General features: G+C 42.2%; 1 protein-coding gene across 2 annotated transcripts; it reads left to right on the top strand.

The window, feature by feature from the left end:
* Nucleotides 1–631: 631 nt before the first annotated feature.
* On the top strand, nucleotides 632–18,266 carry vwc2l (von Willebrand factor C domain containing 2 like). Of its 2 annotated transcripts, none has more exons than XM_058623311.1 (4): nucleotides 632–1,198; nucleotides 2,775–3,278; nucleotides 12,302–12,431; nucleotides 17,167–18,266. In XM_058623311.1, the coding sequence occupies exons 2-4, from the start codon at nucleotides 2,874–2,876 to the stop codon at nucleotides 17,316–17,318; spliced, it is 687 nt and encodes a 228-aa protein (XP_058479294.1). In that variant the 5' UTR covers nucleotides 632–1,198; nucleotides 2,775–2,873; the 3' UTR covers nucleotides 17,319–18,266. The 2 variants fall into 2 exon arrangements, with proteins under 2 accessions (XP_058479294.1, XP_058479293.1); XM_058623310.1 differs by having other exon boundaries at nucleotides 632–1,504.
* The last annotated feature ends 4,838 nt before the right edge of the window (nucleotides 18,267–23,104 follow it).

The raw sequence follows: 23,104 nt of genomic DNA, 5'->3' as shown, positions 1-23,104 counted from the left end.
TTGACATTTAATGATGGGTCAAACGTGGAGCACATGTGCAGAAGACTAATGGCTGTTATGGATGTGAGTCATCCTGGGGGCTAACAGGTGTTTCACAATAGCAGAGTTTAATCATTACTCAGATTCAAGATCACTGGCACCTGAATGAGACGGGCCACGTTGTTGTAGATGATGAGATGAGTATGATCTCTCATGGGGATAACTAATTAAGTGATGGTCTTTGGGGTCCCCTTCAGTCATCTGTGCTCAGACTGAACGTAGTCAGGCAGTGGCCCCTACGGGCCACCATCTGTAAGACAAAGAGGATGCTGCTCTGCAAAGCCATGCACAGTGTAATGCTGCTGTTGTTGGGGGAGTCAGACTCTCCGTTTGCGTTTCACCGCAGAATACAAATGATTTGCAGTAAAAAAAAAAAAAAAAAATTTAAAATGTGCTGCGGTTAATAAGTGACTCAGGGAATCAGGCTGCCTGCGGGGTCGTGTGTGAAGACACCAGACGTATACGCAAGAAACACGTGCACGGGGGAGATGATGACACGCAGACGCCAAAATTAAAGGGGGCAATTCGCACATAATGGTGTGACATATGTGACCTACCTCCAACATTTTACCAGCTGCTCCTCCGAGAACCTGCCGGAATTATGGCGACACCTTGTTTCTGCTCTTTAACTCTTGCGGCGCCAGTTGTGGAAATGCAGCCGGAGTTGGGATGTGAGCATTGTTTGGTCTGTGAGTGACTACTGAGGAGGAGGAGGAGGAGGAGGGGCGCACTGCTGTGCTCAGTGCAGGACGCAGGAGACAGTCGCTCTCCAAGGTGCTGAAAGTCGGAGCGCTCCCTCCTCAGCCTCGCCTACTGATAACGAATGCGACCGAAAACCACGCAATGACCGACTTCAGTGTCTGACGGTTTCGTGTTATTTATACTGCGCAACTTAGAGGCATCGCAGGATTTCTTGTTTTTCATGCAGCCGCTGGATGTATTGGCTACACACACACACACACACACACACACAGTACGTGCACCAGGACTGACTGTCGCTTTCTGATATTCATCTGCATCGTTGGGAAATACTGAATTGACTCCGGATTCTCGGGGAACGCTGTAGAGGATTTGTCCCCCCCTCATCGGTCTCAGTTTCTCTCTCTTCCTCTCTGCACTGCATGCCTTCGGACGTGAACTGTGATATTTTCTCTGAAAGGTGAGTCTGATGAGGATAATCATGAAGCAGACCTACTTTCACACGGATACCTGGTTTTTTGCACTGGAGAGTGGGGGACCACGTCACCAAAAGGCTGGTGTTTAATTGCTTTCAAACCCCGTCATCACGATCAAGGGGGAGGATTATCGTGGCTGATTTTGTGGTGATTTCTTTCTCTTTTTTTTTTTTTTTACCCTGTGGATAAAGTGAAGTTCTAAATAAATCTATCTCTAATCTGCTCCAGCTTTCTTTGAGCTGTGGGCTCTCTGGCTTCGTACTCAGTGAATATCAAGCAATTACAACGCGGTGAGTTTGCTCTATCGCTTCATTTTACATCCTCGTTTTCACCTCGGTATGTTAATTGATCTGTCAAGACACGCAGCACTTAGAAACCAAACGCTTCATATTTGGTCATAATTATCCTCAGCTCGGCCTGTGTGTGACTTAACTGTCTGGATTTTTTTTTTGCTCCGTGTCTTTCTGTCAAAATGTTTTTGTTTTTTTTGCATTTTGGGGTTCATTTGTTGCGCATTAAACAACGATTGGGGACATTTGCATGAAGAGGTCACTGTAAACCCTGTGTTAAAGCAGTGATTTGTGTAACAACTGTCTTCAAGAGACACAGATGCAGAATAAATAATAGCTACCTGTTGTCGCTCCTGCATAGAGTTTGAAATCATACGAGGGGGAAAATTGGGATTTTAATGACTGTGGAGAAGAATACTGAGGGAAAATAGCCCACACTCCACCTACTTAAGATATTGCTTAAACATTGTCCTCTGTCTCTGTTGCTGAATGATAATTCGAGCACACACACACACACACACACACCCATGTTTGCGCAGCATCCCTAGTGAGGACAATCATAAACATAATGCATTCCCTAACCCCTTCCCTCAACCTTAACCATCACAACGAAATGCCTAACCTTACCTAATTTACCTAATTCTAAACCTGGACCTAAAACCAAATCTTAACCCTCAAAAAGCCCTTTTTAAAGGGGTGACATAACGTGAGGACCAGCCATGATGTCCTCATTTCCCCAAAACTGTGGTTATTTGGTCCTCACAAAGATACCCATACAAGAACACACACACACAGATGCTGTAGTGATGACATTCGTGGACATAATGCATTCCCAAACCCTGTTATACCTTAACTTTAATTATCGCGACTTCATGCATCATAAACGTAATTCTAACCATAAACCCCAGGTTGTAGCCTACAAAAAAACGCCTTTGAAGTTGTGAGGACCTACTAAATTGTCCTCACAACAATGGGTTTGAGCAGAAATGTGTCCTCAGAGCCTAGTAAAAACAGACACAGACACACACAAGCATGCTTCATTTGTCTTCTTATGTCAACATCACGTCATGAGCCTGTTGAGTAAGCCTCTGGAGGTAAAACTGTTTTTAAACCATGGTTCCTATGCAACACAGTTGTTTGGAGATGTATATATTGGCCGCACTGACCTAATGAACAAGCAAGGTGAGGTTTAATCGTGTTAGGACGTGGTGCAAACATCAGCAGAACCATATCCATCCATCACATGATCTCTAATTATTTCCAACTACAGCCCTTCTCCACAAGAGACAAAGATGACGATAATGAGTCGCAGGATGGACACGGAGAGGACACCGGGAGCTTAGGGATGACATCCACACTATCTTGCTGAATGTGGATGTTGATGCTGCGGCGAAGGATGGGCCCCGTCTTCGTCCTCCTGCTGGCTCTGCAGAGCGCCGCGTCCCCGGCCTCCGTGGGTAACCCCGAGGATTACACCGCGGACGAGGCGGAGCGGACCGCCGGTGAAAACATCGTCTTCGACGATTACCGCGGGAAAGGATGCGTGGACGACAGTGGCTTCGTCTACAAACTCGGGGAGCGCTTCTTCCCGGGACACTCGAACTGTCCGTGCGTGTGCACGGAGGACGGGCCCGTGTGCGACCAGCCCGAGTGCCCCAAACTGCATCCGAAGTGCACCAAAGTGGAACACAATGGATGCTGCCCCGAGTGCAAGGAGGTGAAAAACTTTTGCGAGTACCGGGGGAAAACGTATAAAATCCTGGAAGAATTCAAGGTAAGACCAGACTGGCTGTTTGAATAAACTGTAAATAAGAGACCTAAGACAAACCTTCCGCTAGTAATACACAGAGACTAATCATAATGTTATATGAACACAATTTTATAAAACCTGTTAATTAGTTTGAATTTAAGGCACAGTATGTAATATTTGCCATTAGGGGGTCTCTCAATCAAAACAATACGGCATGGAGTGGCCAGTGGGCCTCTTCCCTGTCTTCCCTTCCCTCTGGTCTTCTTACTTTGAGTATAATATAATTAATCGAAGTAATTTGTCAGTTAGCACTCTTGCCTTTGCAGCAAGAAGACCCGGGTTCTGCAGTCCAAAAACATGCAGATTTTGGGTATTAGGCATATTTGACACTCAAAGTGTGAGGGTGTTTGGTTGTTTGTCTCTAGTGGCTCTGTGATGGATGGGCAGCCTTGTATAAAGTAGCTAAAGGGGGGTAAAGTAAAGTAAGTATCAAATGACTTTGGTAGAAGTTGAAGTCACTTTTTTTATAATGTTTCTTAAGTACAAGTCTTACTGTACTTAAGTATCAGAAGTAATTTTCTGATATAAAATGTACTTAACCCTCTTGTGACCATCATGATATTCAGGCCGCTGGATTTATTTTGATTTTATGGCTGTAGAAATGTCCAAAAGTGTCCAATGAGTGAGTGTTTCTGCCCCTTATTCCAAGATAACTGTCACTTTCAATATCTGGCAGTTATTCAACCATTTAGGAATTCCTGTACTGAGAAGCTGACGTCACAAACGTGTGACGCGCTGGTGAATCTTTTGGACGGTTGTTTACGCGGAAGTCCTGTGGGCTACCGAAATGAGTATATGGGAGCAAAGCTCTATTTCTCTGCTTTCCGGTATCCATCCATCTGTCGTCACACGAGGGTTGTGAATTTTACGTAATGAGAAGTACGCACACCAAGACAGGATGGTAACAGAATGGTTACGTATTAGAAGTAAACGAATTAATTAGACTGAACTGAATATAGCTGTTATAGATTAAAGTTCTGTTTCAGTACCCATGACATTCACAGCATCTTTGGGATATTTAGTATTTAAAAATGGCTGAATGCAGTTCTGTAGTTCTTTGGCCAGTGGTGGGAGTATTGTTAGTGTTTGGGTCACTTAGTGTGACTTTATATTCTTGGCATACTGCAGTGCAAGAGCATAAAGATGGCTGAAGGAAGAGCCCCCCTCTGCTCCTTGCACCATCAACTGAACATTCAACCAGCAGAACTAAGCTGGAGACTCCTGTAGCATATTTATAATTTATATTGTATTGCTTTAATGTGTGGACACCGAGTCATTGCTGGCAGATCTGGAGAGCACTTCCTACCCTCCAGAGTCTCTGCAGCTGTTATGGGGCATGACATTACTGCCTGATTAGAAATTACACTACAAGCATGACAGTTACAGGGGCTGTGTTTTAGCTGTTTACGCTGCCCATGATACACGTAGGAACAGTATCCTTTATCGTTGTGTCACATACTACATACGCAGTAAACAGGAATAGAGCCAATAAGACACATGTATTTAATAATCTACCAGACTTCAAAAGATGGTGTATTGAAAAACAGAGTTCTAAAATGCAAGTAAGCAGTGTCAGGCTTTTTAACAAGCTATAAACAACACTTTACATGCATGGTAAAAGTCTTATATTATCCGGACTAAGATTATGAACCAGGGTTTTCTTAATGTAATGTAAACATGTTAGTCCAACTAAAGTCAAGTCTGACTAACATACCTCGATTCATAATGTGATTACTCCTGCATGTATACGCTCGAGTCGGACTTGGCATTTCCTCCCTGGTATTTGACTAGTAGAAGGAGACAACGTATAGACTGCGACTAGAAACCAAACTGCGGCGCCGTCTTTCTTAGGACAACGCAGCAACCACAAGAGCCATGCTCCAGCTAATTTGTATCACGATTAACATGTACAGCAGGTTACGAAACACACAGAACCACAGCACGATCAATCTCACCGTCCATCTCGCCGCTCACTGTTTGTTTTTCTGTGACGCAAAGGTCAAGAGGAAACTGATTCAATACGCACAAGCTTATACAGAGATAGCACGCCACCTACAGAGGTGCAGTCATACATACACGACCAATAAATACATCTTAGGCTGATTTAAAACTATCCTGCGATTTTAACGTCATTGGACGCATCAGTCTTCCCAATTTGAAATCGTAAGTGTTGGGGCGTGAGCAGAACCCCACAATAACCAATGAGGGAGTTGACCAGAAACGGATGTTGCGTACTTCTGTTAAGAACCATAACTTGTACAAGCCAAGTTGATTCCATCTTCTCGGCTATGACTTCATCCATTTTTTTTTTTTTTTGCGTTTCTCAGGACAAAACATCACACACATGCACACACAACAGCTATTAACTGATGACACCGACAGTCCACCTTCATGTCTTTACATTCTCAAGTCATGTGAGATTCTGTAAGATGCAAAATCCCTCGAATCTCCTCCCCGAAATCGTTTGCTTAAAGGGCAAGTGTGTGGTCCTGCATCTTAACTGGATCGTCTGGTCTGTGCTTTCTGAGGATTAAAACACTGAAAATCAGTTAGAAAGTTTGTTGTGTCTGTGCTCTCCCACCATTTGAAAATCCTCTAGTGTGGGGCAGACTTTACTGTAAAAAGACATTAAGGGCAAGTGTAGCAAAAACACACACATCTAGCAGTCACAAAGCTACATAACTGCTAATTTAAAGCTGTGTTTTTAGGTGCTATGAGGGTTAAATCCAATATTTACTCCCCGTTTTGGTCTCCACCACCCCTTGGATCAAAAGCATCTTGCTCTTAATCAGCTAAAACCTCTGCTTCATTCACCAGCTGCTCACTAACGTGTTCCGCTGTTTCACTGCCAGTGTACAGTTGGTTTAGAAAATGATTTTTTAATACACTGCAGTCAGCTGCAGGTTGAGGTGAGGTTCAGACAGTGAGTCACAAGTTACAAGAAAATCGGAAACATTCAAGTGAAAGATGATAACGTGTTCGTTAAAGCTGAGGGCAGCTGCGGTAAGACATCTACAAGATTATAATTACTCATCGATTCATTATTTATGTAAAATGATTAAACAGTGCTGCTCCAAGGTTAACGCAAGATATAATTACGGTTTTAAAAATAATAATATAAAACATGTCTCCTGACAGTGAAAGAGGAACCCCTGACTGGAAACTGTTTACATATTTTCATGAAACTAATTGCATATAAATATAAACATTTTGGCAACGATTCCCACAAATGTAAGTATATTTTGCTTTCCATAAATGTCACAACCTGATAAAGTAATCAGTATGACGAAGTAAACGGTACGAGGAAACACTGTATTGCGTTTGTTTCAGTGTGGGCGATGACTTCAAGGCAAGGGCATCTGCTGGGAGAGGCTGTAAATGTCACACCTGTGAATATTAGCATGTCATGTCACGAGGCAAATTGAAGCAGACAAGGGGGGCCGCACAGCGAGTTCAGCCAAATAAGATGCAGCCAGCCAATTAACGTTCCTGCTACAGTTTATCTGTGGAAATGCAATTTTTTTAAAAATCCGATAAACCCGAAAGAACCCGCAACATGAAGACAGAAACACGGACGGAGGGATTGTTGTTGTAAAACACTCGTAGTTGCTCTCAGGGCATGCTGCTTTTTCACTGTTAACAAGGATTTCGCCTCCAGAGGCAATTATAATGGAGCCGAGGCAATCACTTGATTAACTCACTAGTCAATTAACATTAAAGTGAATCAACAATTTGAACTGTGCTTATTACAGTGCGATTAGTGATTTTTTATTTTTATTTTGTATTGTTGTAATTGGATTTCTTTGAACTGCTCATTTGACAAACACGGTTTTTAAAACATGTAACGGGCATTTCCTGACTTTTGTGATGCACATAGTAATGTTACATAATAAAAAAATAATTGTTAGCTGCAGCACATTAGCCTGAATGTGATGTAGATGAAGTTACAGAGTGTGTAGGATGAGCGTGTTTATAACCGCTGCAAAGCATCAGTACTGATCGGCACTGATTTGTATGTTAGACATTAGGATGCAAGGCCACTGATTTTGTAAGGGTTGGTTGGTGTGTGTGTGTGTGTGTGAGCATACACATTGTAGTTTAACCAAGTGTATCAATAGAGCAGCTCACCCGCATGTTCACCTTGACGACAGGCACAGAAGAAGGAAGGACATTTCCTCGTACTTGAGAGAGAGGGGAAAAAAAAGGGGGGGGGGGGAGATTCATTTGCTCATTCATCTTGGAAAAAAAATAACATGACAGATATAAGGGAAAAGGGAATATTTCATGCAAGTCTGCAGGATGATCACCCTTCCCATCTTAAAACAGCACAAATAATTCTAATGTCTCAGTTGACCTCCAGTGTGGCGGCGAAGTTCCTTCGTGAAAGCCTCGGATCCCTGCAGTGTTCAAGGAAATCAAAGGCTGTCAGAATGTGGGATTCAGAGCCCTGTTTAACGATGGCGACAGGTTAACCTTTGGTGTGGGCTTCATTGACATTTCCTTGGCTGTAATCGCGCTGCATTGTGCAGACGTTTGCATGTATATGCAGGAGCAAGACGACAGAGAGGACATGCAGAGGCACGGCATCTCGGGAACAATAACGAAGGTGATATTTAGCTATTCATAGTTTGGCATCAGCTGACACCTGATTTTTTTATTTAGCTTAAAATCCCATCGTGGGAAAGTGTCACTCACTAAATCTAAGCACACAGTCATTGTCATGCAAGTGACGGACGTTCCTTCAACACAAAGCAGTGGACTGCAGTGCAGTGTCAGGTTGTGATCAGTCAGATCTAATGCTGCTTTAACACGAACACCTGCAACAAGAAAAATAAGTCAAGTTCATTTTCCGAGGCCAGTTCGTTCACTTAAACATAGTGTTTGATACCGATGTAATTTCTCTAGGTGCAGATTTTTGTACGACCAGTATTTCTTTTCCCTATTATTTTTGTTTGTTGCCCTGTAAGAGAGTCATACCACTCAACCACAGTAGGTGTTTCACATACAGGGCTCCCAGTCAGATGAGGAAGGGACCAACCCACCAGGCAAGGCTGCCAGTGTGCCTCTGGCCTCAGGGCAGCTGCAATCAAGAACCAGGAGATTTAGGGTGAGTTCAGATCCCAGATCGTCAGGCCAGGGCTGGGATGTGAACTCAAATGTGAACAATCCCGTCCGTGCTTCCTGCGATCTCGCCTCGGGAAGGGATGCAGAGTTGAGAAAGAGAGGGGGACAAAGGTAGACGGTTTGCAAACATCAAACTACAAAGCTATGTTATAGGTAATGTAACTGCTAAAACATGCAGCATTAATACTTTATTTCACTTACTTCTTAAATCCTTATCAGACAGACATGAATCTATCTCGTAAAGTTGTGGAGGAGGGATTAAATGTTAAGGCAATTTCATTTTTTGAGAAAAGTAACATTTTACCTTTTTGCACCTGGAGTAGAAAACATGAAAGAAATCGCGGTGGTGTTTTAGTGACAATCACAACAATAGATCTTAAACAACAGCCACACCCACACATTCCACATAGCAGTAATTCATGCCTCTGCTTTTCAACGGCGTACAGCGTGAGGACATGATTGCCCAAATCGATTTTACTTTCCAATACACCACGAGCAACGGGAGTAACAGGAGTCCCAATTGCAGGAAATGAAGTGCAAACAATGAGAATCTTCAAACACATTTTCTTTTTCTGTTTCGAGCATGCATTTGAAGTGCCCTCTAATCAAATATCAGCAGTGGTTCTCGTATCCAGCTCCTCTCAGTCCCACCTCTTCTCTCTCTGTATTCCCTGTCCACAAGTAAAATATTTTCTTGACTCTTGAAAAGCAGCATGCGGTCTGACTGTCAATCTCTTCCCCTCATTCCTATTATCTGCATGGGTGAGTTTCCTGTGACCCTGTTGTCCAGCCTCCTAGTAATTTACATGAACATCAGTCGAAGGTTATTTGACAATTCTTTGCTTCCCTGCCTCATCCCCTTGTGTTTTGGCGTGGGAATGAAAGGCATGAGGTCACTCTAAAAGCCAGCCAATAAGATGTGGACACAACAGGAGACTTTTCTTCAGCACAACATGTGGCTGCATGCCTGAATTCACTAGTGCTCCATTTTCTTTTACAGGTCAGAGTTAAGGCATGACTGAGCCTCTTCACAGTGGACCTCACACAAAAGCACGCACTGAAAGAACCACGAATACATGAGCTGTATACTTTTCCATATGACATTTAAAATATCTGCATTGGAAGGCTTCTACCTGATTCACTGCCCTATGCAACAGATTGACAACAAATAAACACTGTATTGCCTCAGCTTTTATTTTGAAAGGCCAATACGTGATGTGATAAAAACACCACTCTTTCAAAGCTAGAGGCCAAGACTGATACCACATGGATGAAGTGGTTCCTGGGAGCTGGTTTACTCTCAGTACTGCAAGCCATCAAGAAGCAAGTAAATGCTACATCACAAGAGCTAAATATCAGTTTTTGCTTTATTTAATATATTTATACATGTGTTGACTGCATCACCTCAAACTGAATGAACAACATTCATTCAATTCAAGCTTATTTAAACGATGCATCTAATTTAAAATTGTATTTGATACCACTTATTTGAATACCAAAAAACTGGTTTTATTAACCAAAAATGCAACAGAAGAAAAACCCAAGGTCCCAGGTAAAATTTAACAAAAGCATAAACAAACTCAAAATAACCCAGCCTCCAAACAAGCTGCCACAGTCTCTTTCTCCCAACCTAATGACCATGTGGCTTCTTATACCCCTCCTAGCTCCACCCTTATTGGACTGGACCATTGTGGAGGTAAACGTAGGTAAACTACAACAGACAAAACACACCAATAACCTTAATCCTGTAACAAAACTATATCATGTAAAAATATACTTAAGCACATTAAATTAAATTACACTAGGAAAATAAACATGATATGAATGTCTGTGTGTAGTAAATCTCGCTTACAAAGACACACACACACAGACTTATCAGCCTCACTCTGAGGTCAGCTAACGATCCACAGGTAGCTCCACTGAACCTAATTGCTCTCTTTTTAGTGAATCAGTGTTTAATTGTCCACATTCTAGATGATTCAGACTCATTTCCTTGTGGGACGTTTTGGCAGCTAATCAAATAAGGACCATAATATGGATCAAATATGAATATGTGTTACTACGCTTTATCAATTACTGAACTGTAATGTAAAGATGTCAAGTGGTGTTTAAATGGAGGTTCAGTGTCTTTGCATGCAATCTATTAAGCAGTAAACCCCAAATAAGTGTTTGGGTTATGTAAATAACCACTGACTCTGAATTCCACCTGAACTGCCCCTACAGGTTGCCAAATTAAATGCAATTTCCATATGAATGTGACACAATCTTGAGTTTATTGAGTGAACTTATGACTTTGATTTATAGGGAAGACAAAGGGGACAGAAGTCGGAGAGATACTTTGCTGTGGATTGTTTATGTGAACAGCCCCGGTGTGGGTAAAAATCCTCGAGAGAGGTTTCACTAAAGAAAGACAGTGTATAAGCAGAAGAAATCTATCTTCATTAACATCACAGAGTGGGAATATTTTAAAGCAGAGACACACACCATTGGGTTTGGTAATGGCGCAAAAAAACATTTCCCACATTTAAATGCAATTACTGTTTCTGCACGTCACAAAACAACAAAATAAATGACAACTTTGTCTTGTCCTTTGCAAAAATTCTATATCTTTAATCCCAATGAACAGGTGTCCAATGAATAAGTGTATGATTGATACAGTAGCTAATACTGATTTCACTTTCTCACATTAACCCATCTCTATGTCTAAATGTTGCTCGTATCCAGAATTCTAATAAAAATACAAGCCTGACATGTTATTAACAGCAAATTACTATTTTTGGTGCTAGTAGATGGAAGTAGCACAAACATGGGATAGTTGAGGGAAAATGTAGGAAAAGAAAACCACTAACACATGGGTTTTAGTTTGTATTTTAAATCTGTACAGTCAATTTGTCGCTGGAGTTAGCAAATGTTAGCTTAGCTTAGCATCGATACAAGATGAGACAAGTGAAAACACCGTTCTTAGTTGTGTCCACGAGGGACAAAATCTGCCCAACAGCTTTACAAATGAGCACAGTATGTTGCTCATTTAACACATAGGAAAAACTACAGCTATGTAGGCTTTTATAGACACAATATGTAATAAAGAATTACGTACATTTACTGATAGTCATGTTATTGTGCCCCATGTCAGCCGGGATTGGCACCAGCGACCCTCAACTGGTAGAAGATGAACGAATGATTGAATAAATCAACATAAACAGTATTAACTACTGCCGTTACACAGCAGAGCCATTGAGGTTGGTTGCAGTTGGTGTTCCTCACATACACTGACCTATCAACCCCAACCATTGCAACCCTCTGAGGTTAGTCGAGAACCATGTAGCTAAAGGGACAGACCCAGAACAGATGGAGTCTCAAAAGACTGTTCACTGTGATGAGTAGAGAGAAGATCTATGGTTGTGAGCAGGTGACCTTTCAAGATTTGGAAACAGTTTGTGTTTGTTCCATTCCGTGTAATTGCGTTACAGTTCATTTTACGGTCATGAGACACAGAAGTGGCAAGCTTAAGCAGCAGCAAAGAGAGCTGCAGCACTGATATACATGTTGCAGAGCTGGTGAGATAAGTCTCTCAACTGTTTCCTGAGGCACGGTGCGGCAGAACAAAATAATAAATATCCTCAACACCACTTTGCAGACTAATAGTTAGTTCTAGTGGCGGTTTGTGTTTATTAACCTGTTTTTTTTTTGCTTGTAAACAGTGTGGGGTGAATAAAACACAAGTATTTTTCATTTGAAAATAACAAATATAGGGTATAGATATAGGAGCGGCCGTTTCTACCACTGGCGCACACACACTCAGACACTAAAAGGTGAATCATCTAATGTACAATTGTTGTTTTCCTTGCCCTCTCTGCCCACAGCCATCACCCTGTGAATGGTGCCGCTGCGAGCCAAATAACGAGGTGCACTGTGTGGTGTCCGACTGCGCCGTCCCGGAGTGCGTCAACCCCGTGTACGAGCCAGAGCAATGCTGCCCTATCTGTAAAAACGGTAAACACTCATCTGCTCTTGGATTCAACTCACATTCCTCACAAGTCATTAAAGTTTCATTAAACCAATGATGGCAAGTTTATCTGTGCTATCGCCATTTGATGGCCGCGCCTTTGGAGGATGAGGATGTAATTGATGTTTTATGAATTTAAATGATTTCCTTGGGCCTGTTGTACACTAATGAGCTGTACTAGTTTTAATTATAAATGACACACTAAGCAGAGCAAACATTAGCCCATTGAATAGAGGCATGGTAGGAGGGACTAATGGGTCCTGGGAGAGCCTTTTATCTCCCAGTGCCCTGGTGCCCTTGTCACACACAACCAATCGCTAAATTAGAATTATGGGATTCTAGTGGTTCATTGGCTATTTACGAGGCGAGGTGGGAGATGTCTCTTCTCCAGCAGTCCTGAGGGACACGTGGAACTTTATCACAAAGGTACAGTCAAGATTTGTTTGTAGTGTGAGCCTGGTGGGGATGATTGACAGTAGAATGTGACTGGGGTCAATACAAAGTTAAGTTTTAAAGTTAAAGTTTTAATTTTTTTATTAATCCCCTTAGGGAAAGTATTCCTCTGCATTTTTGACCCATCCTAGAATTAGGAGCAGTGGACTGCCACACTGAGTAGCGCCCGGGGAGCATTGGGAGTTGGGTACCTTGCTCAGGGGTACCCCAGCCCTTTTTGGCCGGGTGGGGATTTGAACCGCCAACCTTCCAGTTACAAGTCAAGTTCCCTTTCCACTTGGCCACGGGCTGCCCAAAAACAATGCTTCTTTTTTTTAAAGTTTTTAAAATATTGTATTGGGATTCATTCTCTTTTTGCATTAGGAGTGGGTCAAAATATCAATTTGGTGATATCTCGCCGACCTTCCTTGTGCAATATGATAATGGATAAGCCGGGGCAACTATAGATATTTTGGTTAACAAATAAAAGGCGCTCTAAAGTCAACAGTCTCTGCCAGTTTCACAAGCCGGGCATCGCTACTGTACCTCATGTTTCCTTGCGGTGGCGCTGCTCAAATAAATAAGGGAAACTTGGGTGGTCGAAGAAGAGGGAGTTTACAGCAGGATAATGGCGGAGAAAGCTACGTAAAGAGATGTTCCATCCACATTCAATACATAGACTTTAATCAATTTGTTCTCTATGTTGTAAATAAATAGAGAAAGCCTGCACTTTTACCTTTTCACAGACGTTTTGTTTTCTTCAGTGAGACAGATATCGTGATGTATCGCTTTATGATTATCTTGCAATATGTTGATTACCACAGAATTGTATCGTGAGGTACCCTGTGATTCCCACCCCTATTTTACATGCAGTCTCTTCTTATGTTAATAGTCACATAAAAAAAAAAGTATCCCTCTGGAAAGAAGGCAAAATAAATGTAGTAAAATACATATTTGATTCAGCTGCGGCTGACTGATAAATGTGAACAATGGTCATTAGGGATTTAAGGTGAATAATTAATTGCCATTTCAACACAACTTACACACATTTTCACTCTTCCTCATTTCTTTTTCATCCCTACTCCTTTCTTTATTTTATGTCAAGGCGTATACACACACACACACACACACACACACACTTAACAAGGCCTGCTGCATACGCTGGTAAGGGCGAGCTAATCCAGGATGACAGGATACAGTGACACCCTTGGCATTTCATGGTAGGCCTGCCATTTCTTGGCTCCCCAAGGGCGCCTGGTCAGGCTCCGGCAGCCAGATAAGTCTCTATGGGGGTGGACAGCTGAGGACTATGTTGAGAGGAATGCTCTTTAGTTCTCATATTCTTACATTTACTCATATGTACCAGTTTGTGGGAGATGGTCAGACATGTGTCTGATATTTTATCAATAACTATAGGAAACGGTTGTACAATGTTTCCTGCCATGGAAAGATAACATGAAAGACTGGCTATTGGTCTTTCATTCAGTAAGTAGTACACCGGATTAGTGTTGTCGATGTCGTGCTTTCAACCATACACTTTGTACAGTCATTTCATTCATGACATAATGGTTCGGGTTTTTCATTTGCCAGCAACTATCTGAGATTATACTTTACACACACACACACGCTTAAACACTGGACCTTTACAATGTGTTTGGGAGGATTAATAACTACAAGTCAGGCAATTAAGATATGTCTTTCATCATCATTTCAACATAAAAAAAAAAAAAGAAATTTCAAGTAAATGTAGGCTGGTTGTAATGTTTGTGCATTTTATCCAGCAAATCACCAAAATGGTTTTCTTTTTTTCGTTTTTTTCCAAACCTTGAGCATGTGGTCTGCTTCTTTGTGTTTCTCCCCAAAAAACAGCAACAAAGAGCTAAAAGCAACACAATGGAATAGTCAGCCAGAGCCAGTGAGAGCACTTATCTCTCCGAGCTTCATGTTCAGTCAGTCCGACTGATTCAGCTCTATCCGTATGTTGTAAATGCATCGGGAGATACAAGCAAATAAGAAGTAGTTTTGGAAAAGGACAGTGTTGGATTTAACTATTTATTGACCTGTAACATCCTTTCAGTCTACTCTACGAGATGTAATTTTTTCTTTTGTTATGCTGTAAAGTAGAAACCAAAAGTTACATGGGGCAAGAACAGGTGGTGCAGACGTGCTCAGGCTTTGACGGTGGTGCAATTCAACCCTACATTGTGTCTCTTTAAGCTCCCAACATGCATTTGCTGTTCATTTCTAGCTATAGGCCGAGTATGACGTGTTGACACGGCTTTGATTTAATGACCTCAGGCTCTGCCAGGTCACTGCATATCCTCTCGAGTGTGTCTTTGTAGCTCCGAATCTATCTCGGCTATAAACAATCACAATTGGTAGCAGCATCAGTCACCCTCCACCTTCATCAACATCCTCTGGATTTGTCCTGTAACCTGTGCCAGCTGTCCAGGGTTAGATCAATGTGATCGGACTTGGCAGGCACTCTCAATATCTCCTCTAAGCTCAGATCAAAGGGCTTTTATCAGGTCAGGAAAAAACAACGGGACTCTTCTGAGCTGAGGATTAGGATGGGGATACTAGGTAACCAACCACTTAATAGATAGCAGTTACATGGGAAAATTATGCCTCCTACACCATATTTTCACTCGAGCAACCTTGAGAGTTATTACAAACCCTGTTTGCCGGTCTCTCGTCCATTGAAACGATTTAGGGTTGCAACACCTGTATTTGTCCTGGTCAAAAGAGGAGGGAGTAAATGACTAAAAGGTTTAACAACAAAAACATTACTGAATGAAGCAAGTGTCTTACCAAAGATTAAGAGGCCAGATTTGGTGGGGCGATGGGGACCACTGGACAAACACACACAACGCAAGCGACTCGCTGAGTGTCTGCTCAGCAACAGAGAGAGTGAGACAGTTCTTCTCCACCCTTTATAGGCTCAGCTGAATGGATTTAGGACTGATTCAGGTGAGGTAGACACGTACCTGCACAGAGGGAGAAGAAAATGATCTCATACTTTGAGTTCATGTAGTGTAACTCTTTCTATGAAGATATACACTTAAGATATACACTTAATCAAGTGCATTGATTGGCCCCAACACTATCATAAAAACATGGGAGGGCAAAATGTCTCTGGACGGCACAAAAGTGAAACAAAACCTGAAGATAAATGTGATTTAGCCATCATCAAATAACTTTTTCACCATGTAATCCATTGCCTTTGCAACCGTATCATGTCAAAAGGCACATACTGTGTCTAAATGGACGAGTTGAGCTGATTTGCATGCAGCTGGTCCACGCCCCCAATAAGTTCTGGGCTCTTCAGGTCAGCTAACCATACTCAATCACATTTACGTTGCTAGCATGGAGTTAGCTCCTTCTAAATCAAATTCACGGGGCCACTAAGATGTCTGTGAATATTGGCCGTGAAAGCTACTGTGTCTTCAAGAGTTATGAGACATACGAGTTTTTTATGACTACTCGTAGAGGAGTCTTGAGTCTGGCATGGATTTTAGAGCTGAGGACTGAGAGCAATCCAAAGTCACCGTCACACCAATTGAGCTGCTGATTGCTTCATTTAAATGATTAAAACTGGGGTGAATTCCTGGCACCTCCCGCCTCTTTCGCTAAGGAGGTGGAGGAAAAGGTGCACAAGTTTTTGTCTTTCTGGAGTACAGGTCCTTAAATGTACTCAGGCTAATGTGTCTGCCAAGGGCAGATAAAATACATAAATGGCTATGATGTGTTTCACATTTACAACTAAAGTCCTTTTATCGACAGCAAAGGGATCTTTAAAGATAATCACATGTCAAAATGAATGTTTTTCATTGTTTTGGCAGTGAGTGCTGTGTATGTGTGGAAGGAAACTGTAAGAAATTGCTCAGGAGTTCTGTGGCCCTTTCATACAGACTGAAGTGATTAACACCATCCTCCCGCCTGCCTTTCAAAGCAGCTTTCTCTCTCTTTCTCTTCCTCTGTACTCCTGCCTCTCTCTGCTGCCAAGTCAGTGCCTGGCAGGCTTCTCTGCTCGTGGTGCATTAGGATGCAAAGCGCTCCATGTCGAGGGAGAGGGGAGACTAACAAAAGCGCTTTAGTGTTGCAAAAACAAGCCCATCGGTGCATGCCCGTGAAAAGATCTGTACGTCTGCTCGTCTCCCCAAACTCCCTGCAGCTCTCTGCATCACTCCACCACCCCTCCGAAAAGAGAAGCTCTCTTGAGGGCCACATCCATTTCTTGTCATTCTCATTTTTTTCTTGCCTGTCTTTCTCTCCCTTCCCATGTGGCAGGTCCAAACTGCTTCGCTGGAACCACGATCATCCCAGCCGGAATTGAAGTAAAGGTGGACGACTGCACCATCTGTCGCTGCCACAATGGAGACTGGTGGAAGCCGGCACAGTGCTTGCGGCGGGAGTGCCTCAACGGCCAAACGTTGTCATAGAAAGACTCCACTGGGGATGGTGGAAAAGCTCAGGCAAGGCCCTGCCTTCTACTGCACCATTTTGTATGATTGACAGGGCAGGAGCACAATTCCTAAGTAACCTGAGACAGCGTAGTATCGAGGAGACGCACTCACAAGCTTAACCTACAAATTCCGCCACCGGGAGAAAGGCACTCGTGTCATGGCCACTTCCACCCTCCGCGTTGAGTCGTCCTGACCTATTTTCAGAAGTATACTCGCTTGACTTGCTGCTCTCACACAAAATGTTTCTAAGCTCCTAGAACTCTTTCCTAACCAGTGGCAATGTTTAATTGCTCATGTTGATTTATGTTTGTATGTACGTATGTATGTATGTCATCTGCTTGTCCGACTGTCGCCATCATGCAGGTGTTGTAAAATTTCAACAGCAGGAAAACAAACCGTAAGCACACTTAACATTTTTTCTCTCCCGCGAGGATCGTCACCGTGCAACAGCGACGGCGTGTTCACATTCTCACTTTTAAGAGCGTGTTTACAAAATGCACATCACACATAAGTGTTTGTCTTCATGACTTTTCATCACCATGGCAGGAAGTCGACTTCAAGACACAGATGGAGTTCCTCTTAATTTTATATAAGCCCCTTACAAAAACCCAAGACAGCGCTTTTATTAATCACAATACACGAATTGTGAGTCCTGTTTCTACACAGAGGCAGTCGAGGCAGGGGTAAACTGTAGAATTAAATGGAGAGTAAAAGAGACAGGAGAGTCAGCAAGTATGAAAAGCAGTAAATACTTTTCGGGGGTTTGACATTTTCTGACGTGCTCACAACATATACCTGGAGAAAGCCCAGGACATCCAGGTGATGGGTGGCCCCTGGCGTGAGTTTGCAGTAGGCAGGAAAACTCGTCCACTCACTTATTGTGAATTGTCTGGAACCTTTCCTGCCGTGTTCTCACATGAGCTCACTCGGACATTGTCTGGGAAATTTGATAAGGGAGCTGGCAGAAGTTTCTGGAACATGTCCAGACTTCCGTGCATGTCTCAAAGCAGCGTTAAAGGAGCATAATGTAAAATTCTGAAACACTAATTCTAAACATCTTCTGGCAGCCCCTTCCAGATTAATTGTTGTTATTGTTTTCTCTTGAAGGTCCATATCTCGCAAAAAATATTCCCACTAACTAACTGCTTGAACGTGTTATCAAAGCAATTAGCCAAGCAAGAGCGGCCTGCTTTGATTTCCCTTCATCAAGGAGTATTCTGTGATAAATCATCCAGCTGGGTGCTTGGCGCTGCCGCAGCCTGCATGCTGGGTACATTCAACATGAACCAGCAGACAAAAGGAGGGAATGTGCATAGGTCTAAATGCTTCTAAGTAGCATTCGCATGCACAATGTGCATGTGAGCATACACAAGCACCCCATTCATCGACTGTAGGCATGGTATGTTGATCTGCACCCAGTGAAGCACTTAAACCTATAAGGATTGTTAACTCACAAACCAGTTCCATTATCCCATAGATTACTCGGTCAGTTCCGGTTCCTTCTCTTCATGACACGGCATCGAACAGCCCATTCAGCAGTGTTGTGTCTATTGCCAAGGCTTAGTTGATAAATTGTTTGGATATTTCGCCCAGACCACGGTGGCCCTCTATCGGTCCAGCCTGAAAAGAAAGAGCAGACAAGCGGGGAATAACATTTTGTTTTTGAGATGATAAATACTAGTCATTAATTCAAAGGTGAATTCAAGTAAGCTCATTCCATTCGTCACAAGAGTTGATTCCATTTCCAGAAAATCCGTTCCCGTTAACCTTTTAGACCCTATTTCTGGGCAATGATGGATTGGCTGCATAAATAGCAGCTCCAAGCTCTCTAATGAGACAGAAATGAAAATATGAGTAAGACAAATGACTTAAGAGCTATATTATGTTAAAAAGGTACTAAAAACTACAATTTTTTTTTGGAAGAATCTCTGCTGCATCGTCCAAGACTGCAGTACATGGGTTATAGAGCAGTCAGAGTTGGAAGAATGTGGGTGGAGCCAAATCTTAGGTGCAACAGTAAAGCTGGAGTCATTGTCATCATTAAGCTACAGTGATTTAGTGTCTCTCAGCGTGAAAGGACAGACCTCATTTATCTGACTTGAGGTCTGCAGACCCATAAAACAAAACTGACATGTAAGGTTTATCAATCACAGCCTCGCTGCTCCAGATATTTTAGGATTAGTAAAGGTGCTTCATTCATCATAATTACTTTAAATGCCAAATAATTATTCAGTCTGTACATGTATCCATAAAAACGTATAGGAATTAATTTACTGGGCGTGAACATAAGGGACACTGAAATGCGCCTGGGAGATAACGGGGCTCGGAGGCATTTCTGCAATCATCAATGCCTTATTGCTACTGTTGCAGATACAATTCACAAAGCATGGTCTTTGGCATCATGCTGCATGAACAGCCCAGACTGCTTTAAGTGCTACTTTGAATACCTCTGTGCACTGGCTTACTGTTGCGCATCGCCTAGTCTTTATTTAACACGCAGACATTCCAGTTGACGTCCAGCAGCGTGAATAAGGAGGAGCATAAGGGAGAGTTCAATCACAGCTAAAAGTGAAGATATTGCATAATTGCTCCCATACGGCTTTTCTGTTACACTGCATTTGGTAAGCTTAAGGGCTGGGTCATACTTTCTGCAAATCTGCTGGGGGGGTCTGTGTGACACAAATTTCGTCATCTGTCCATCTCCAACATGGTCAGCGCGGCCCCAACGCGGACAGACGCGAGCACGCCTCCGTGGACTGTACGCAGCAACTGCACATGCTCCCTGTAGCACGATACTTTCCAGTCCAGGTGGTGGCGCGCTTCTTTAGGTCAAAGAAGACGGTGACCGTGGAAACTTGCTTGAGGTTGTATGAGAGAATACAAGGACACACAAAAGAGGGCGAACTCCTGGTGAGAATTCGCCACTACTAAAAATGGAAGATCAAGAACGCATGCCTTTGAACACTAGACTGACGTGGAACCACATGCACACGCATGGGAAAATGTGCGGCTCTCTGTGGAACACAGTATGACCCGGCCCTAACTCGTGTGTGTGTGTGTGTGTGTGTGTGTGTGTGTGTGTGTGTGTGTGTGTGTGTGTGTGTGTGTGTTGGGGGGTAAGCAGGTGAGAGGAAAAACAAATCATATTCTTAGAGGCAGTCAAAGAAAACGTTTTTTTCTTCACTCCAGCAAATGAGATGCAGATATGCAGCAGCTCTACACTGGTGCAAACACTGCTCTGCACTAAAGAGGGTTGATTCTTTAGCTGAAATGAAAATAACTTCTATTTACTGTGATTGTGAACCGAAGAGGATCAGTGGGGATGTAGATTAACATACAGAAGACGCCCATGTGTGTCACCTGAGAGAATACGTTGCACTTTAAATTCACAAGAGGTGTTTATGCGGCACACATGCACGTACACGCATTTTCAGAGAGAGCGAGCCACTCCTTGGGCAAACCAGGAGATGTTACATTTCTCCTTGCCAGTCTGTGAAGCTGCACAGTTTCAAGGACAAATGAACAATACATCATCTTTTTTTTTAATCATTTTCTGCCAAGAGAGTCGAGTCTTTGTTTGTCTGTGAATGTCTATTAAAAAAAAAATACTCCACCTGTCCTTTCATCGTTCAAAACGCAGGCTTGTACATGGGCATTTTTGTAAAAATGAACCATTCACTTTCCACGAGACACAGACTTACTGTAGCTGGAAAACATGAATATGATTGTTGTTGGGTTTTTTTTTCTCCTTTGCTTTTTTTTTCAGCAACAAAACTGTTACATAAAGTGTGCCTGAACAACACCGAATACTATCTGGAATAGGAAGAGAAACACTGTTATTATACAATCAATTGTATTCGTCTTTGGGGCACCAAGGGTCAGTTCATGTGGCACTCAACTGTCTTACAGTATCATTTCTTCAACAAATTTGAACACTTGTGTTTAAAATCAAAAGCATCTCTGATTGTATGTGAATACACGTTGGTTTACCCTAAATTGTATGAGGAAACAAAGGGTCCAAATTTTGAAAGGTAAGCAGCCCCTGGTGCTCCACATGTTGTTCATATGTAAATATCTTCAAGCGTATAATGTGTATTCTGACATTTGAGGTGAAGTAAAAAAAAAAGAAAAAAAAAGATATATGATATAAGAAATGTGTATTATTCATCAAGACAAAAACTATTTTGTTAAATAGACCTAAAAAGAAGTGTGGTTCAGCAAAAGTGAGTGTGGGTTTCCTTATTTGCTCTGTTGTTTTCACTCACCCTGGATTATTCCGATGCTTTTCAATCTTCACATGCAAACGCCCCAAAACAGCAGCTACAGCTGTTTGATTTGTTCCTGTGGAAAGACCAGCATTTACTGACAAACTACGGAAAAGGCTGAAACTAAAGCTGATACTAGCTGAGCAAATATCTTGTTATAAAACCACGCCAAAACAGCAAACTTCACAGCTGGTGGTGGGACACAGCAACAACATTTCTGAATGAATGTTTCACAGGCTCACAGTTCTCTAAGAGAAAATAAGAAAGTACCAGTGGCTAATGTGGTTTCTGTAATGCTCAGCGAGTTCAAGGGCATTACTCACAGGTTCATTTCACCGTTCTATTTCATTACAAGTCAGTCCGGGCTTCTATCTCGTCCACCCTGCTAATTGCCTTCTCCCACCTCCTACCGTGGACAAGAAAAGGGAAGCAATTTTATGCAGCACATTGCAATCAATAGCAATTAGGTGCATCCCTGACTCATCCCATTGAATCTCATCTTGTGAGAGGTCCAGTAGAAGACCTTTTAAGGCACACATTATACCTGCAGTACACACACACACACACACACACACACACACACACACACACACACACACACACACACACACACACACACACACACACACACACACACACACACACACACACACACACACACACACACACACACACACACACACACACACACACGACACACACGACACAAAAGAAAAGTTTTACTTCTTATTCACAGTGAGTGCAAGAGCTTTGACAGAACAACTAATTGCTTTGTTTTTGCAATTCTACACCACATATTGAACACCCATTGGTCTTTGTAGGGGACACACTCCCTCCACTTGCATCAAATGGCCTTTTCATTTGGATAATTAGATAATTAGATAATAATTTTTCCTGGTTAACCCATGCAGATTATGGGGAAGAAAAACATTCTATACTAAAACCACCTCGTAAATATTGCAGCAGCAAAACAAGCTGGTGTTAGTGTGACAGAATATTCCAAAATCTAATATCTATAACCTGGTCAAGCATTTCTTTTACCCTTTAAAAGACACAGTGACATTTGGAGTCAATTGCTGTTCTTTTGTGTCTTTTACCTTTCAAGTATGGGGATTCACATTAGTATGAGATGCTTCATAGTTGGTGCCCTTTGACCTGCAATCAAGTGGCAAAACTCCACCATGGCTGAAATAGAATCAAACTCAAAGTAAATGTCCTTCAATATAAAGGAATATCTCCTGGACATATCAAGATAATTTACCAGAAATGTATAAATTCAGAATACAGTAACCCATAAAAAAAAGAGGTGACTTCTAACAGGTTGTGTAAATGTTAGTAGTCAGAAATTTAAAATTACCCAATTACCAATCTTACCTAAAGTTTAATCTCCTAAGGCTTTAAACTAAACACCTTGGTAGGAACCTACAGGTTAATAAAAAAAAACTGTAAGGTTATTTAAAAAGGAAAAATACATCACTCTTTGCTCACTGGAGGAAA

This window comes from Solea solea, chromosome 2 (assembly GCF_958295425.1).
Source record: "Solea solea chromosome 2, fSolSol10.1, whole genome shotgun sequence".
In the NCBI taxonomy this organism is placed as follows: domain Eukaryota; kingdom Metazoa; phylum Chordata; class Actinopteri; order Pleuronectiformes; family Soleidae; genus Solea; species Solea solea.
This window is presented reverse-complemented; position numbering and strand designations above follow the sequence as displayed.

Coding starts and splice junctions, on each gene's coding strand:
- vwc2l (XM_058623311.1), top strand. CDS start 2,874: ATGTGGATGTTGATGCTGCGGCGAAGGATGGGCCCCGTCTTCGTCCTC. Junction 3,279..12,301: donor AAATCCTGGAAGAATTCAAG/GTAAGACCAGAC, acceptor CTCTGCCCACAG/CCATCACCCTGTGAATGGTG. Junction 12,432..17,166: donor CTGCCCTATCTGTAAAAACG/GTAAACACTCAT, acceptor CCCATGTGGCAG/GTCCAAACTGCTTCGCTGGA.